The following is a 19507-nucleotide window of genomic DNA, read 5'->3' on the forward strand; positions in this document are numbered from 1 at the left end:
GAGTCTGATTCATGCTCCTTAAATAATTTGTGAAGAGGTATGAAGAAAAAGGTAGGTGCTGGTTTAGAGAATGCACCTTGAACAATCACAATTTCAAACATTGTGACTGTTTAAAAAGTAGTTAACAGTTGGTGACTGTTAACTTTGAATTGTGCCTCTTGATCACACCCGATCGAATAGTGACCGTTGTCACCAACGCACCAAAACCAGAGCCGTCCATCGCAAGCCACACGGGTGCGAGCAAAGTGCACTTCTAAAGCGCCTCATTGCGCCGCACACACGCGCGGGTGCGTTGCGCGATATCGAATCCCCATACTCTCCTCTACTAATTCTAAGAGTGTAAATCAGCTCCTATTCAAAATTGGGTTTTTGTTAGAGAAAAACTGATTTTTCAACCAAGTGTGCAGGTGCAATTTCTCATGTAATTGACCAATCAAACCCATTGGATTTAAACTCTTATGAGATTAAAATCCAATAGCCATTACATGCCTTGGACATGGCTCTGTAACTAGGAACATCTAAAACCCACCAAATAGAGAGCAAAGGTAGCCACGACGCAACAAGCTACCCACCTCCACGTGCTTGGAAAACGCATGATATTGGCGAAGGCAAAGCTGTTGTGCCTCTGCCAAAATGCATCCTCACCGTCCGAATGCAAGAACTGCAATCCCGTGTTGTCGTAGCCAAATTGATGCAAGAGATGGTCCGAATGGTAAAAACATGACTAAGCTTCTCCTCCCTTATCGAAATAGTCGATTACACTGGGCTGTAAGACAAGGCGAGCGACACCCACAAGATTATCAGTGCTAACTATGCACTGTTGATTATCTCCCTCTTGTCACAGGGCTGTGTTGGGTCCCGTGTGGCAAGCATAAGCACACACTTTAGTGTCAAGGGGATCCCGTGCTTAACCTGTATATACTAATGATTCACTCGACTACGTTAAGCTTTTGGGAAAGTGATAGTAAGATATATTAAAATACTGAATATTCATACTATTATTTACATAATTGTCATTGGCATACCCCCCTTACAAAAAGAGTACAATGACCCAACCCAAGACACATGAAGACACTTAGATGGCATGCTGATGTCATGCTTGATGGTGATGATGGTGGCTGATTCGTCACAGTCTCCCCCACTCAATTCAATCTTCGGTACTCATCCAACTTCACTGCGAAAGAAAGAAGGTCTTCAGCAAGCCCCCAAGTGACTTCTTCTACAAGTCCCTTCCACTTCACCAAGTACTCTCATTCTGATATTTGGGAGGATTAGGACAACCTATGGTTGAGGATGGAGTCAAGGGATCGGTTCTTAGGTGGTTGGTAAGTTGGATGTGAGCGTTGGTTTTGGTTTCGGGAGGTATCTTGGTTGTCAGCATGATAGGGTTTAAGTTGGCTTACATGAAAGATGGGATAGACTTTTAGCCGAGGGGGTAGTTTGAGTTTATAGGTTGATGCACCTACTTTGGCTAAGATTTCACAGGGTCCCTCATATTTTCTCACAAGCCTGGGGTGTACTCTTCAGAAAAACCTAAGGCAATGAGTATGGAGTTTTACTAAGGCTAGGTCACCTACTTGGAAGTTCTCAGGTCGTCTACCCAAATCGGCCCATTTCTTCATTCTTTTGGAGACTTTCTCTAGTGAGGCTCTGGTAAGGTCAAGGCATTCTTTCCATTCCCTGGTGAAAGTGAAGGCTCGATGGCTTCTTCCTTGATGGTCATTGATGATGTTGTGCGGACACCTTGGTAGTTGGCCAGTGACGACTTCAAAAGGACTGATTGGTGGAGGAGCTCTTTTGTGTGTTGACGGAGAACTATGAAATTTCCAGCAATCAAACCCAATTCTTTTGTGTAACTGATACAAAATGGCGAAGGTACTCTTCAAGGAGGAAGTTCATTCGCTCTGTCTACCCATCTGACTCTGGATGGCTACTACTGGAGAAGTTCAAGTTTGAACCAAGAAGCTTGAATAGATCTGTCCAGAAAGCAATAGTAAATTGAGGATCCCGATCACTAACAATGTTCTGTGGAACTCCCCAATACTTCACAATGTACTTAAAGAAAAGATATGTCATGTCTTCAACTAAGAGGTGCTTTGGTGATGGAATGAAGGTGGCATACTTGGAAAATCTATCAACAACAACAACAATGGATGCATAGTCTCCCACCTTAGGAAGACCGCTGATGAAGTCCATGGAAACGCTCTCTCAATGTCATGAGGGTGTTGGAAGAGGTTGTAGGAGTCCAAGTGGCTTGGCGCACTCAGGCTTGTCTTGCTGGAAAATCAAGCACATCCTTGTATATTCTCAAACATCTTCCTCCATACGGGGCCAATAGTAGGCATGTTGTAGAAGGGCCAAGGTACGCTGCCACCCAGGGTGTCCTGTCCATAAGTTGTCATGACATTAATGCAAAAGAGTCTTCCTTAAGTCTTCAACTCTCGATACAAACATTTGCCTTCCTTTTGTCAAAAGAAAGCCTCCATCAACCCAAAATTGCCTAGTCTTCCCTTTACGAGCCATTGTCAATAAACTCTGAGCAATGGGGTCCTTCTGGAGTCCTTCCCTGATGCGCTCAATGAAGTCTAGTCTGATTTGGCTTCTAGAGGGACCTTCACCTATGGATAAGGCTACAAGCTCGACCTTCCTGCTAAGTGCATCAGCAACCCTATTCATTGGCCCTAGCTTGTACTCTAGAGTCATGTCAAACTCCGCTAAGAAATCTTTCCATCAAGCCTTCTTAGGGCTCAGCTTCTTCTGTGACTGAAAGTAAATAGTAGCTATGTTGTCAGTCTTGATCACGAACTTGGAGCCAAATGTCGCCATGTGCAGAGGTAGTGGACAATGGCAGTCATCTTCTTTTCTTGTGCAGTGTACCTCCTCTCTGTGTCATTCAGTTTGCGGCTCTCATAGGCAATGGGATGCCCTTCTTGCATCAAGACCCCACCAATGGCAAAGTCAAAAGCATCTGTGTGTAGCTCATAGGGCTTACTAGGGTCTGACAAGCAGAGGACATATTCTACTAAGACATCTCACTTCAAATCATCAAAAGCTATTTGGCAAACTTCATTCCAGGTCCAATTGCTAGTCTTCTTTAGTAAGTTGGTGAGGGCAGTGGCTCGTGCCAAGAATCCAAAGATGAATCTTCGATAGTAGTTCACGAGGCCAAGGAAGGAGCGAAGCTTGGTGACCCTGGTGGGAGGTGCCCAATCTTGAATGGCCTTGACTTTAGCTGGATCCATGCCGATTGTGCCTGCTCGAATCACATGGCCGAGGAAGGCCACCTCTTCTATGGCAAAAGAGTATTTCTCCTTCTTAACAAATAGGTTGTTGTCTCACAAAACCTGGAAAACAGTGCGGAGGTGGTCAACATATTCCTCCAATGTTCTACTATAAATTACAATATCATCAATATACACAACAACAAATTGGTGCAGGTAGGGATGAAATATCCTATTCATCAATGTACAAAAGGTGGTTGGAGCACTAGTGAGCCCAAAGGGCATGACAAGAAACTCAAAGGACCCATATCGGGTAATACAAGCTGTTTTGTGTTCATCACCTTCGGCTATACGCACTTGATAGTACCCCAACCTCAGGTCTAGCTTGGTGAAGTACTTGGCCTGGCTGAGCTGGTCAAAGAGGTCAGCCACCAAAGGTATGGGATACTTGTTCTTGATGGTGTGCTTGTTGAGGGCTCGGTAGTCAATACAGAGCCGAATTCTTTTAGCACTATTGTAACTGCTGGCGGGAGATACCCGATTGGTTGGTTGGGCAGGTCGAAGTCCACCAATGTGCCTAAGTAAGTGGTTTCTCCTTTCTGCACTCCATCTTTGAGTTGCAATGCTGAGAGCATCTTGGAGGTGGACTTGGTTTCTGGCACAACTGGAACCATGCAAGGAGCCTGATCTTTGAATATGCACACTGAATTGAGGAAGGGCAGGGGCACCGCCTTTACTTGAATTAATAATTTCATGCCGAGAACAACCTAAAAATCATCCATCGGCACGACCGAGATGTTTGTCTTCCCTTCCCAGTCACCAAGTTGTAGGACCACTCCACAAGTTACACCTTGTATGGGCTTGGTATTAGAGTTCACAGCCTTCAACCATCCAGCTTCCAGGGTAGGTGCAAGTTCCAGTCTAGATGCCTCCTCCATAGAGATAAAGTTGTGTGTAGCACCTATATCCACCATGGCTCTTGTGGGTTTACCGTTCAAGCAGATATCTACATACATCAATCTCTTCGGCTTGAACTTTGGTGCTTCTTGTGGGCTCGCCTTCTTCTTCATTGCATTGAGTCTTAGTAGAGCCCCCATTCTTGTCTCCTCGATGTGCTCATCATTACTAAGCTTTGCAAGTAAGGCATTGAGTTTTCCTCAACTAGGACAATCCTTGGTCCATTGTTTTCCCTCACAAATAAAGCATGGTGAGGGAGGTGTCCTCTTCCCAAATTAGTCACCCTTCTAACCAGAGTCCCCCTCAGGTTTCTTGTAAAACTTGAAAGTGTTGGATTTCCTTAGCTCGGAGTCTCCCTTAGGCCCACAGTAAGGTTTCTTATCACCTCCTGTCATCCCTTGGCCCTGATATGTGTTGGATTTAGGGCCATCCTTGCTTAGTCGCCTGTTGTCTACCAATTGTTCATCAACGGCCATGGCTATGGCAAGGTCCTTCACACCTCTTTGCTGGAGTACAAGCTCGGCCCATTGTTGCAGGTCGTCCATAAAGTTGAAGAGAAAATCCTTGTCTGACATGTCTATGATCTCGAGCGATAGTGTGGAAAACTCATTCATGTACTCATGCAATGAGCCTGTGTGCTTTAGGTTCTTGAGCTTCCGACGAGCTTGGTACTCCACATTCTCTGGATAGAACTAGTGCTTTATCTCGCTTTTGAACACAGACCAGGTATCAATGGAGCATAATCCTCACTCCACATCGGCACATCTCCTGCGACACCATAACATAGCAGCATTAATAAGATACATAACAACAGTACATAGCTTGGCTGCCTCAACAAGTTCGGCAGCGGTGAAATATTATTCCATTTGCCACAGGAAGTTGTCAAGTTCCTAGGCATCTCGGGTCCCTACTTATGGGGTAGGCTCGCAGACTTTGATCTTTGGAGGTGTTGGAGCAGTAGGGGCACTAGCTGTATTGGCCATTAGTCTCCTTAAAAGGGTCACTTCGCCCTTCAAGTCATCGAGTTGGGTCTGTAAGAACTTCACTAAGTCTTCTAGTGGGTTGCCTAGCCTGTTGGAGCTCTCAACAGACTAGTCCTCCAATCTTCCAACAATCACTGCCATGGTCTCAAGGTTGAGTTGAAACTCGTCCACACGACCACGAGTTTCACCAACTATTGCATCACAGCGCATGATGTGCTTGTCCATGGTCGCAAGCTTGTCAACCGACTTGTCACGCTTGCTAGGCTTTGAGCTGGTGCCTTTGTCCATGGGAGAGCTACCTCTAGGCTCATCCTTTCCTGGATCTCCTCTAGCGTATCTCGCTTCTTCATCGGGCTGGTGTTGTTGCGGGGCACGACAGGGACTCGTTAACCGCTAGTGTCAATGAAGCTCTAATACCAATTGTCACGGGGCTATGTGTTGGGGCCCGTGCGGACTCGTTAGTCGACTAGTAAGCCTATGAAGCTAATAAGGAAGCAACAAAGCAACAACAAATGCACACAAATTAGACAAAAGGCTCTTTGTATTGCATAAATCGGTGGCAAGCACAAACACAAAATTTAGTGTCAAAGGGATCTCGTGCTTAACCTTTACACACTAATGACTCACTCGACTACCTACCTCCCCTCAAATAGTATGCTAAGCTTTTGGGGAAGTGATAGAAAGACACACCAAAATACTGAATATTCATACTACTATTTACATAATTGCCATTGGCATACCCCCCTTTACAAAAAGTGTACAATGACCCAACCCAAGACACATGAAGACACTTAGATGGTGTGTTGATGGCGTGCTTGATGGTGATGATCGTAGCTGATCCGTCACACTCTAGCACATTCATACCTATACAAAATGGCATGGCATGAACAACGTGGTCTGCATATAGTCGGGCGATGGAACTGTTAATGCATGCAAATTGAGTCTCTATCTCATCAACACCAAAACCTTTTCCTTGCTTGCCGTTCAGCCAATGCTTGCCACAACAAATGTCTAGGGCGACATTCTCTAAATATGTCCCTTCCATATTGTCCATATGGATCTCAAAGGGGGACAACTTACGAGGAGTAACATCCAATTTAAATCTTTTGTGGATGAACATAAATAGAAAAGGGGTAAAGACAGACGATGTTCTCCTACCACAACTCAGATCTGTTATTTGATGAAAAGCATAGTCCATCCGTTCTTTATTGTGAGATAGGAAACTACGAAACAACAAAAACCAAAAGAACCACATAGAGATTTTTGCGAATGACAGGCTTGGAAGAGGGGTGAGACGAGGAAGGAGGGTTAAAGCGAGTGGAGAGGTGAAGAAAAGGAGTTCCCATGCAACATCGTTTCATCATGTTCATGACATTCTATTATTAGCAAAGTGATCCCTCCTAAGTACCAATAGAAAACAATAGCAAAACAATTCACCATATGGGAGCTAAATATTTTTGGCAAAGTGATCCCTCCTAAGTCTTAAAAACCTTATGGAATCAGGGTATTTGTGAAAATAGTCTATATTTATTTTTTTTTTTTTTTAAGAAAATGACCCCTCCTGGGTAAAAACTATACGAAATCAATGTATACTTGAAATTTGTTATTTTCTTGGAAAAATGACCCCTCTTGGGTAAAAACCTTACGAAATTAGGGTATACTTGAAAATAGTCTATATTTTTTGGAAAATGAACCCTCCTAGGTAAAAACCTTACGGAATCAGGGTATTTGCAAAAATGACTTCTTTGAGAAAGCATCCCCTCCTAGGTAAAAACCTTATGGAATCAGGGTATACTCGAAAATAGTATAATTTTTTTGGAAAATGACCCCTCCTGGGTAAAAACCTTACGGAATCAGGGTATTTGCAAAAACAACTTTTTTGACAAAACAACCCCTCATGGATAAAAGAAAAAAGAAAAAAGAAAAAAAAAAGAAAACCTTACGGAATTATTATGGTATTTGGGAAAATAACTTCTTTGAAAAAACAACCCCTCCTAAGTAAAAACCTTACGGAATCAAGGTATTTGCATAAATGACTTCTTTGAGAAAATGACCCCTCCTAAGTAAAAACCTTACAGAATCAAGGTATACTTAACAATAGTCTATATTTTGGGGAAAATGACCCCTCATTGGTAAAAACCTTACAGAATTAAGGTAATTGCAAAAACAACTTCTTTAAGAAAACGACCCCTCTTAAGTAAAAACCTTATGGAATCAGGGTATTTGTGAAAATGACTTCTTTGAGAAAACAACCCCTCCTAGGGAAAAACCTATGAAATCAGGGTATTTGCAAAAACAACTTCTTTGAGAAAACGACCTCTCCTAGATAAAAACCTTATAGAATTAGCATATTTGCGACGAAGAAACCCACATAAAAAACAAGTAGATCAAACACCAAGATTATGTAGGACAACAAATTCAAACTTCTTGCAAAGCAAAAATCACAAACTACTAATAAGAAAACTCTTTAGCTTCCATCTGATTCACGTCCCTTTTTCATTCATTACACATTTTCATTTCATTCATTTTTTTACTTCTAAAAGCATTTTGAAAGATTTGTAGACTTAATAGGGGTTCTTAAATTACTATACCATAACTGTGCATTGTGATTCATTCCTTATCTTTTTTCTATTCTTCTCTCTCCCCCCTCCTTTTAGGGTAAACTTTTTAAAATACCCTTATGATTTAACACATTGACTAAATGCACCCTTACTATTTCTTCTTAACAAACCGAGCTAGCCATGTCCTTTAACTCCCTCCACCTTCGGCCCCTCTCTGAATCTCTCTCTATTTGATTTGATGTATTTTCGTCGACAACAGTTAACAAAGAAGTCTAATATATACTCATTTGGGGTTGTTCTCTGAGGTCTTGTGTGGAAGGCCTGCCTTTTCTATTTTATTCTTTCAATAAGTTGATTAGAAAGAAAAGTAAAACCCATATCTCCAATAGATTCAATTTCCAAGATTCCTTTTTTTTTATATATATTTTACGAGAGCAAGGTAAACAAACAAGGGGATCAAAATTGAATAGTCGGTGATCTTTGCCATTTCAATAGTCGGTGACTATCAACAATCCATGACGATCAATAATCGGTGACAAACATCGGAGTCGTGGAGTGCAAAAACAGATGATGGGGTTTCAATAGTCAGTGACTATCAACGATTATTGCTTGCTGCTTTGCTTCTGATTTCGACCTCTACGGTTCCGGCGACTCCCCTATGGCACCAAGGAAGTGAACAAGAGGGATAGGGAAGAGAGGAAAGGCTATAACTTTGGTTCCCCTTTGCATCCAACCTCTTCGGTTCCGGTGGTTCCGGTAGTTCCTTTTTCCAACCTCTACGGTTCCAGTGGCTCCCTTATGTCACTAGGGAAAAGAACAAGAGGGAAAGGGAAAAACCTATATTCTGAGCAACTCGGAGAACCAGCAATTGAAACCCAATGCGTTTGTTATCTCTTCCGTAACTTCAACCCGCTTTCCTGAGCAACTCGGAGAATCGGAAATCGAAACCCAATGTGTTTGCTATCTCCTCTAAACTCTAGCCTGCTTTTCTGAGCAACCTAGAGAACCAGTCTACCTTCAACAATAGAGCATCTAGAACGACTTGGCCTGCCTTCAAGAATAGAGAGTCTATAACTGCTTGGTTGTCTAGCAGTACATATCCTTCAGAAAAACCAGAATCAAGCAAGGTCAGTCATTAAGTCAAATCCAGACCTTGTTATGCCTAAAAGATGTTTGCAAAGAAGAAGATGGTGAAACGGGAGATATCGCCACCACTGATTAAGGATGAGCCAGCTCAGTTTGCTATTGCTGAAAGGAAGAAGATGATGATGATGAAGAAGAAGAAGAAGAAGAAGAAGAAGTAGAAGGGAGAGAGAGAGTGACAAAGGTAAAGTTGGGTTTTAAAACAAAAATTTCTGCATGTCTAGGGGATTTGATGGAATATTAACATATATAATGTTAAGGGTAAAACTAGTCAATTGTTAGAAATAGTAAGGGTATTGTTAGACTATTGTCAAACAATAGGGGTATACTTAGTTAATTAGCCAAACCATAAGGGTAGTTTAAAAAATTTACCCTTTTTTATACGTAATATCATTCATCCATTGGTTAAAACCATCGAACACCATTAGAATAATCCTAGCCTTGCTCTGATTCTTAGATTTTCCTAATGTTAGACAGGTTACGTCCTTAGCTCCAATCAAATTAATGTATAGATACATTTATTGCAAATGAATAAAAGTACATTATTGTTTCATGTTAATATTTGTATGTTTATCCTGTCAAGGCTAACACTGATGTGCTGTCAAAGAAGTTTTGGTAACTCAACTGTTAGGATTAGACCCAAAGCACATGCAGTGTATGTTTGGATGAAACACTAAACCAAACCATTTTTCAATTATGTCTTGGACCATGGAGATTGGTGGGTAAAACTAAACAGTGTTGTGACACTATACCTTGTAACCAAGGGAGAGTTCCTTCCCTATTAGGTATTTTGTGATCACTATGGGTCGAGAGATTAAGTGTAAGACACCATTATAGGGATGATTACTTAATGGGCTTTATCTTATTTAAATTCATTATCATTGGGTCTTCATAGAACGGCTGAATTCAATGATCATTTAGATATAAATGTTGTGCCCATATTGAAAACATAGTGATGTACTCGGGGGTTCACTGCGTTTAGTAGTGAATTCGGCCAAACCTTTTGCAAGAGGTTGGGCCAAACCCATGTAGACTTATCTAAGGTCATTATGGGGTCCTACGCCATACAAATCAGGCCTAAGTTGGGCATGCAACATCTTGGGTCATGAGCTTTTGAAGTAAATAAGTCTAAGGCCCATAATAAATAAGATTAAATAAATGGGTCAAATACTTGGGTATGTTGGGGTTGTCCAAAAATTCACTTAAATAGGTGGTCATAGTGATAGGATCGGCCTCTTTGTCGAACAAAGTGAATATCAGGATTTACACTCTCTCTAATGGAAACCTAAACTACCGGTAGTGGATTTCATCTGTGTTTGAAATTTGGTTTGCAAACTGTATTTATATGTTATATACTAATATTTTATAAAAAAGGGTTTGTAAAAGGTTTAAATCTCAGGATCCATCCGAGCAGAGAGTATGGCATTGCACCTTGCAGCTAGGGGAAAGGTCATTTCCAATCGAATAGTATTTTGATCTTTATAGGTCGAGTGGTTAAGTATAAGAGACTATTACAAGGTTGATTACCTAATGGGCTTCGTCTTACATGAGTCCATTATCCTTGGGTCTTCATAGGGTAGCTAAATCCAATGATCATTTAGGTGTAAATGTTGGGCCCAAACTAAACCAATGTTGATTGGGTCAAGGATTTACCGTCCCAAGTAATGAATTCTACCTACCCTCTTTTAGGGTAGGGATGAGCTAATGAGTTTATGTGAGATCATTGTGGGATCCCACACCATATAATACCATGCACAAAGTGGCCATGCAACACGTAGGGACGTAAGCCTTTGAAGAAAGTGGGACTTTATTACTAATTAGATCAGTTAAGTTGTCATATGACAACTTAAGTTGTCGTGTGATTTGGGTCAAAACTAGGTATCGTTCTAGGTATGGAGCATATATCCTCTTAATAGGATAATGCTTATCTCTTGAAAGAATTCAGATCCAAATCAGATTTAGATAATCTCCTAATTAGATTAAGTGTTCCATATAAAGGGGTTAAGAGAGAAAAGGCGAATGGGAGTTGCTCTTTTCACTCTCTTGCCCTCTTCTCTTCTCTCTTCTCTCCCAGAAACCCTGTCACAACCAAGGCTTTTCAAGAGCTGATTTTTATCAATTTTTCCTTTAAATTTTTGCAAGAAAAATGTTGGAAAAATTAGGCTCACACATCCCATTCGATCCAAGCAAGTTGGATAGCAGTTTTACTAACAACAATGTTGTTAAACTGGCTTCTCCCATACACTATGTCATTGCTACTAAAGTTTACCAAAGGGTTTTTTTCTTACTTAGTCCAAACTTGCAATTTCTGTTTTATAGTCTACTCATTTTGGCCTTTATTAATGTTCAGAGAGCCAGACCGGAAATCAACCCAAAAAAGGGAGTGGTCCACAAGTCAAAGATTCAACTCGAATCAAACTATGGTGATGTAATTTATATATATTATATTATAATATAATGTAATATAACTTATATCATATTATATAATATGCACAATTATATGATATAATTATGTGCATAAAAATATTAATTATATGCATATATTCAAAATATATAATTATATTCTTCCATAACATATATCTTTATTTTAGTTTCACATTTTTATATTGAAAATTAAGATCTGAAGCCAAAATGGCATTTTTTTGGCAAAAATATTGGGTTGACACCTTAAGAAGACATAGATCTTGAAAAATTACCCAAAACCAAAAAATGATCACCTCAATCAAACATCCAACACAAAGTTATGGCCTTTAGAAGTTTGCATTATGTACTAGAAAAAAAATATCAAAAAAACAACCAATTTTCTAAAACCTGGACTGGGTCACCAGTTTTCAGTTCGATCATTCAGATCGATGGGGGTATGACCAAACCAGCCAAGGGACTGGTCACAATTCAACCTGTTCAACTAACCGATCTTGTCCGGTTTTCTAAACACTGATCATGATCATATCTCTTTACCAAAACATTAAACGTAGGGTTGATTTTATAAACCCCTAGCATCAATATATTTCCGTTTGTTTTTTTAGAAGGAACATTTCAAGCCAACAAACAATGTAATACTAGAACAAAATAGAACCTAAGAAGCCTATATAAAAGATGCGAATTACCTTTGAGTTATATTTTAATTGGCAAGCTCATTCAATTGATTGTAAATATATCGGAGTTATGATATCTGCAATGATTCAAGTAACATGATGTGTTTGTATATGGAAGAACCATGTCCATGTTTCAGACCATACCCTACAGATGAATCAAATGTAATACCGTTTCGTGCCAAAATGCCGAAGGGGCTCGTGGTTATAGAATCAAGTGTAAGCAGAGGACATTTGGCTACTATGAGCAGAAGCATTTTTATAGGCCTAAAATCAACCTCGATCACACAAGGAACACAATGACGGAAATGAAGACTTCCAAAAGCCCGTGCTTCAGAGCAAGTCCTTTGATACAAATAAATTAAAAACTTGTACAAACTCCTTTTAATAGAGCTTGTATTACTATGTCTTGTATCATATCATTTATCCCATTCTAAATCCAAGTTTCGCAGCACCCCCTCTGGTTTATGCTCTACAGTGCTTGTAGGCAGCTGACGCATATACTGATCCCAGCCCATGAGATAGGGCAGCATGAACTGCACCAACAAAGTTTTAATTGTTAGAAACTATAAATGTTTTACCCTTTCTGTTTGTAATCAAAGGAAAAAAAAAAAAAAAAACTGCTTATTTCTCAATGCTATCAATCCGAAAATCACGTTTTGATAATTTAGAAGGCATCTTCAGTGTTTCCAAAGCCAAGCGGGAAAAGGAGCCACTTTTCCTTCTGGGCAGTGGGTCAATGGTTTAATTGTCCACATCAAATAGGACAACCCATGATATCATAATTAAATAATAAAGTATAAAAATAGATAGAAATAAAATACAGAAGTTTTGTAGAAAAAAAATTGGAATCTCTAATAATATATATATTTATCATATTAAACAAAAAATGTGATAAGAAATATTTCTTCCAATGATGGAAATGGTTAAAAAAAAAAAAAAACAGAGAACCACTATACCTGATACCAGCTGACCGGATCAAATGGTTCACCATTCAACCAGCTGGGTCACCAGGACATGGACCAAGTGTACTTACAGGCAAGCAGTTGAGTGGTGAAACAGACCCAGAATTCTGGACGAGCAATGGGTCGAATGGTCCAACTGGCTGGTTCAACCACAGCCGTCACTCACAAGTTGAAAAAATTGGACATTTCTGGACATAGATTCTATCCATTAAAGAGAACAGTTTGGACGCTCAGGGTATAATCTCAACTATGGCAGTTGTGATTTTATCAACCAAAAGTTCCTGGTTTCCAAAACTACAAGATAGTCCTTAAGCTATACAGTATACACTGGTCTAATGGGTCATGGGAATTGTATTCAAGGTCAGCTTTTATCACTACTTAGGTATGAAATTGAGATGCTTAATTTTCTACGGAACCAAGTGTCCGCTTGGGAGGGCTCTCATGGCAGCTTTTGGCCTTTCATGGTTGGCCCCACCCAAACAACATACAAGCATTTATTGAAGCTTCTTTTAGTGGCTTCTCCAAAGCATCTCAATCAAAGCTTCAACACCCCCCCCCCAAAACATGAAATCCTAACACTACTACTGAAACCGTTTTTTCTTGGGTTGTGCATGGGGGACCCTTTCCTATGATCAATGGAGTTGCATGATCAAAAAAATATCATACACTAAAAGATGTGCGCATCACTGCAAATTCAGCATTTGTAACAGGGACAGAAAAACGCTCATTGGTTTTCAGGATGGAATTTACAACACCTGCACAGATATAAAGACAATAAAAGATGTTAATTGTTTCTGCAAGAATGGGGAATAGAGGCAATAATATGATGAGATTATTATATTCTCTTACAAATGCATAGAAAAACCAACGCATTGAAGACTAGAATTATAGAACAAAGCATAACTGTATCACCAAGCTCCATAAACTAAACCAAGGACATTGGCACAATTCAATGACAATCTAAATCCAGCATCTTTTTCCCTTTTTCTAAGTAACATTGAGCAAAATATTAATTAAAGCAGATCCCAAGCATAAAGGCTCAACATCTAGGCCAAGAAAAAAAAGTTTCTAAATATCATCCAATGCAGTGGTTTAAAAACAACCCCAAAGGCAGACCCATTTCTCCCCCTGGGTAGCAGTTCAGTTCAACCATCCAGGTCAAATGGATCAACCTGTAACGTCATGTATAAGGTTTAATAAAGCGGTGTCAATGGAACCATTGCCTATCCAAATATAGGAAAAACCGCCATATGAAACCTATCAAACCAGGCTCTAGGAAACTGCTTTAGCCCATACATGGACTTTTTCAGCCTACACACCTTGTCTTCACTGCCTTTAGCATGGAAACCTGGTAGTTGAACCATATACACTTCCTCTTCCAGGTCACCATTTAAGAATGCATTTTTATATCAAGTTGATGCAACTCCCAATCCAAATAACAAAAGAACTCGAATAGACTTGGGTGTACCCTTTTTCCACCAACCTTGCCTTGTACCTTTCTACTGTCCCATCCGCCTTGTGCTTCACTAAAAACACCCATTTACACCCTACTAAGTCTTTCCCTTTTGGAAGGTCCACCAACTCCCAAGTATCGTTCTTATGGAGGTCATTAATCTCCTCCTTCATAGCATTTGTCCATTCAAAATATGTCAAAGCTTTTGCAACATTTTTGGGTATGGGGATACAATCAACAACAAACAAAAAAGCACAATAAGTTGGAGAAACATGGTCATAAGATAATGAGCAATGGAATATTTTGTAGTACCTAACACCCTTTTTTTAAGCAATGGGAATGTCAAGATCATTCGCAGGATCACCAACAGAAGTAGGAACAAAGGAATCAACAAGAACAAGGACACCTAGTTGAAATGGGCTTACCTCCTGGAAGTCTGACAGTGTTGATTGCACAGTATTTGGGAACCCCACATCTTTAGAACACTATTGATCTCTATGACACTTATGTAAGAAGACATGGAAAGGAGCAAGATCTAGGATGGAAGGACAAGGAACCTAACAAACCTACTTCTCCTCCACACAACTCTCCCCATGAGGAGAAGCAAGTTAAAGGGCTCAAACTCAAAGATAGAGATATCCATAGAAACAATATACTTACCAGTAACTGAATCAAACCAATGGTAACCCTTTTGAGAGGATGGATACCAAAGTCTTGGACAAAGGACTTACAAGCAAGGACTCTTATAAGAATGGAGAATAAACGGGGTTGAGGGTATAAAAGCTAATGAAGAGCCTTAAGTTCAGTACTCTAGAGAGCATACAATTGACCACATAAGCAGCAGCAAATACAACATCCATCCAAAAACATTTAGGTACATTCATGTGTAACATCATTCCACGTGCTACTTCGTGCAAGGCTTTGGTACATTATCTGTCTATTTTTCCTCTCTTCACCATTTTGTTGTGGTGTTGTGGCACATAAACTACGATGAAAGATCCACGAACAGCAAAAAATCAATAAGATCACCATGGAAATATTCCTTTGCATTATTTGTCTAGAATCTCTAAACCTCAACATGGAATTGAGTAAACACCATCAACTAGAAATCCTTTACAATTTTTGGAACTTCATCTCCAATGTGCACAAGGACTTTCCAAGTATAATGGGAATAATCATCAATTGAGATGATAAAGTATTCGTAACCACATCCAGATGTTATAGTAGCAGGGCCTTAAACATCCAAATACACAATATGAAAAGGGAACTTGATCTTTTATTCCTTGAAAAAAATGATGTTCTACACTACTTGCCTAACACGTTTGACATTGAAAATTGAACTATTATGATTGGGCCTGCCCTTGAGTTCTGTTAGTCTGATAATAGCCAAGAAGAGAGAAGAAGAGAGAAGAAGAAAGAAGAAAGAAAGAGAGAGAGAAAAGAGGAGAAAAGGAGACAAGAAAAGTTTGGTTCAAATGAGAGAAAAAATTCTCTCTCCCATTCGGCCAGACATGTTTTATATTACTAACATAATGGAAAAGACACATGTGCCCTTACTTAAGAGAGAGACACTAGTTCTAATATAATATTACAGATCAGCAACCTCAATATAAGTATAAAGACAAAAATACCCCTACATACTCGACACTAACACTCCCCCTCAAGCTAGTGAGTATATATCATATAATCCCAGCATGCTACATATATAGTCCACTCGACCCTTTAGTAAATAAGTCTGCCCACTGGTTCCCTGTGTTAACATATGCAGTGTTTATCACTCCATTCAGCACCTCTCTCACAAAGTGACAGTCAACCTCTATGTGTTTGGTTCTTTCATGAAACACCGGATTAGAAGAAATATGAACTGCAGCCTGATTGTCACAAATAGAGCTTCATTGGAGTGTTAACAACGTATCCTATCTCCTATAGAAAGTTCCTCAACCACACTAATTCACAAGTAATATGCGCCATAGCTCTATATTCTGCCTTTGCACTACTTCTCGCCACGACTGTCTACTTCTTACTTTTCCATGTTACCAGATTACCCCCAAGAAAAGTGTAATAACCTGTGGTAGACCTCCTATCAGACATAGAACCGGCCCAATTAACATCAGTATATCCTTCTATTTCAAGTTTTCCACCACTTTTGTATTTCAAACTACGACCAGGAGCCCATTTTAAATACCTCACAACTCTTAGAACTGCATCCCAATGACGAACCAAAGGTTTCTGCATGAACTGACTTACCACACTAACCGCAAATGAAATATCTGGCCGAGTAATGGTTAGGTAGTTCAGTTTACCTACAAGTCGTCGGTATCTGCCAGGGTCTTCAAACACTTCACCCATATCACTGCTCAGCTTAATATTTGTTTCCATAGGTGTTTCAGCTGGTTTCGCACCTAACAAACTCGTTTCCTCCAGGAAATCAAGCACATATTTCCTCTAACACAAATTAATACCATGCTTAGACCTTGTTACTTCTATCCCCAAGAAATATTTCAATTTACCAAGGTCCTTTGTTTGAAAATGTTCCTGTAGAAAAGTTTTCAACCTGTCAATGTCCATTTTATTATTCCTGGTAATAACAATATCATCTACATACACCAACAATAGGATTTTTCCTGCTTGAGAGTCATGATTGAAGACTGAATGATCAACTTGACACTATTTCATACCAAACTTCTTTACCACCTCACTGAACCTACCAAACCATGCTCGAGGAGACTGTTTAAGCCCATAAATAGCCTTCTTTAATCTGCATACCTTACCATCCTCCCCCTAAGCAACAAACCTCGGTGGTTGCTCCATATAGACCTCCTCGAACAAATCACCATGCAAGAAAGAACTCTTGATATCAAGCTGATAAAGGGGCCAATCATGCATAGCAGCAAGAGAGATCACAACACGAACCGAACCTATCTTAGCAACTGGGGAGAAGGTCTCTGTGTAGTCAATACCATAGGTTTGGGAGTACCCTTTTGCAACCAATCTAGCTTTCAGGCGGTTTACACTACAAGTGCTGAGAGTTCTTCTTCCATTGCATAGCACCACCCTAGACAGGCAAGGGCTTCTTGGACATCCTTAGGGACAACAACTGAGGATAACAAAGAGATAAACTAGCAATGGGAAGCGGAAAGGTGAGTGAGTGAAAGATAATTAGAAATAGGATGAAGGGTACAAGTGCGTTTACCTTTCCGCAAGGCAATGGGAAGATCAAGATCAGATACTAGGTTTGGGGCTGGTGTGGAGACAACTGCCGGATCTGTCGACGTTGATGGAGCTGGAGGAGTAGCAGTCGGTACATGTGGGCAATGTGTATACACTTGACATGTGGGTGGTCATTCAACAAGTGGTGGCACTGGAGGCAAGGACTTGGTCACAGCTGGAACAAGGGAAACAGAATCTGCAACTAAAAGTGGAAGAGGAGGTGATGAGGAGGAAGAAGCATCACCGGAACCCAAGAAAAACGTAGACTCAAAGAATGTAACATCGTCACACACAAAGGAATGTCGAGAACTAAGACGATAACACTTATACCGTTTCTGGGTCTGGGAATAGCCAAGGAAGATGCACTTAATGGATTGTGCATCTAACTTGTCCATCCTGGGGCCCGGATTATGGACGAAGCAGACATACCTAAAAACCCGAGGAGAAAGAGAAAACGGAGACAAGGTGGGAAACAAGGTAGTGAATGGGGAATGACCATCAAGGATAGACATGGGCATCCAATTAATCAATAAGCAAGAAGTAAGCACTGCATCACTTCAAAAGGGTTTGGGAACATTCATGTGATGCATGAGGGACCGAGCTGTTTCCAAAAGATGACGATTCTTTCTCTCAACCACCCCATTTTGTTGTGGGGTGTAGGTACATGAGGAATGATGTATAATACCATGTTGGTCCAAGTATTCGTGAAATGACAAAGAAATATTCACGGCCATTATCAGAACGAAAAATTTTAATGTGAGCATTTCACTCCTTTCTTTGGAAGATGGTAAACAATTCACTCCTTTCTTTCGTTAAATAGAGCCACGTCATCATTGAATAATCATCAACAAAAATGACAAAATATCTAAATCCATTGTATGACATCACTTTATAAAGACCCCAAACATCTGAATGAACCAAAGAAAAAAGGACTCGACACATAGTTATCAACCCTAGGATTAAAGGGAACACGATGATGTTTCCCCAACTGACACGACTCACAATCTAAAACAGAAAGTTGACTCTACGAAGGAACCAACGACTTCAAAACTTTCAACAAAGGATGACCAAATCGACAGTGCCACTAGAGAGGAGAGAGATGACTGGAGAGTTATTGATGTTCTTCCGCCACTAGCTTCATGCCCTCCACCAATCTTAATCCCCATCTTGAGATCCTGAAAAACACACGAAGAAGGGTAAAAAGTAATAGAGCAATTGAGTGACTTGGTCAACTTACTAACAGACATAAGGTTAAACGGAAATTTAGGGACATACAAAACTGAGGATAAAGATAAGGGGGCCATGTTAACATTGCCAACACCACAAATGGAGGATGTGGCACCATTAGCAAGGGTAACAGATTGTGATGTTGAACAATGAGGGAAGAAAACACACCTGGAGTTCCAATCATGTGATCGGAGGCTCCAAAGTCAATAATCCAGGGATTGGGTGTGGATGCCAAACAAGCCATACCTGAGTGTGCGAAAGTAGTCGTGTTTTGCTAAGATGTGGATTGAACAAACCTCTCATACTCATCACGGAGAACACTCACCATCTCCTTCTCGAGAACATTTGTGGATGTAGGAGGCATCTGATCAGCTGAACGACTCTCCTGTCTGAAACTGGTGTCACTAGTCATGGCATGATTGGCCCAAGTTGAGGGTGGACCATGCAAGTCATAGCAATAATTAATGGTATGTCCATCCATACCACAATGAGTACATCTCCTCGGACCCGAGCCACGTCCTCTGCCACGAGCTCCCTATGAATCTCTACCTCCAGTATGACCACCACCACGGTTATATGTAGGTTCACCACCACCACTGCGGCCATATACCGGACCACTGCTACCACTACGGCCAGACTAAGTTCCCCGAGCTCCACCTCCAACACCACGGCCCCTTGATATTGCAAAGGCTTAT

General features: G+C 40.5%; 1 protein-coding gene across 1 annotated transcript in view; it reads right to left on the bottom strand.

Moving 5' to 3' along the window:
• Positions 1 to 11984: 11984 nt before the first annotated feature.
• The window catches only part of ATWHY2 (WHIRLY 2), a 51220-nt gene continuing 43697 nt past the window's right edge, over positions 11985 to 19507 (bottom strand). The window contains exons 7-8 of the mRNA XM_088963639.1: positions 13589 to 13677; positions 11985 to 12493 (exon numbers count right to left, since the gene is read on the bottom strand). Coding sequence (XP_088819765.1) covers positions 12377 to 12493; positions 13589 to 13677 — 206 coding nt within the window. The 3' untranslated portion in view covers positions 11985 to 12376. The remainder of the gene's footprint in view (positions 12494 to 13588; positions 13678 to 19507) is intronic.

Source organism: Nelumbo lutea, chromosome 1, assembly GCF_056320005.1.
Source record: "Nelumbo lutea isolate HS-2025 chromosome 1, American lotus-T2T, whole genome shotgun sequence".
Taxonomy (NCBI): Eukaryota; Viridiplantae; Streptophyta; class Magnoliopsida; order Proteales; family Nelumbonaceae; genus Nelumbo; species Nelumbo lutea.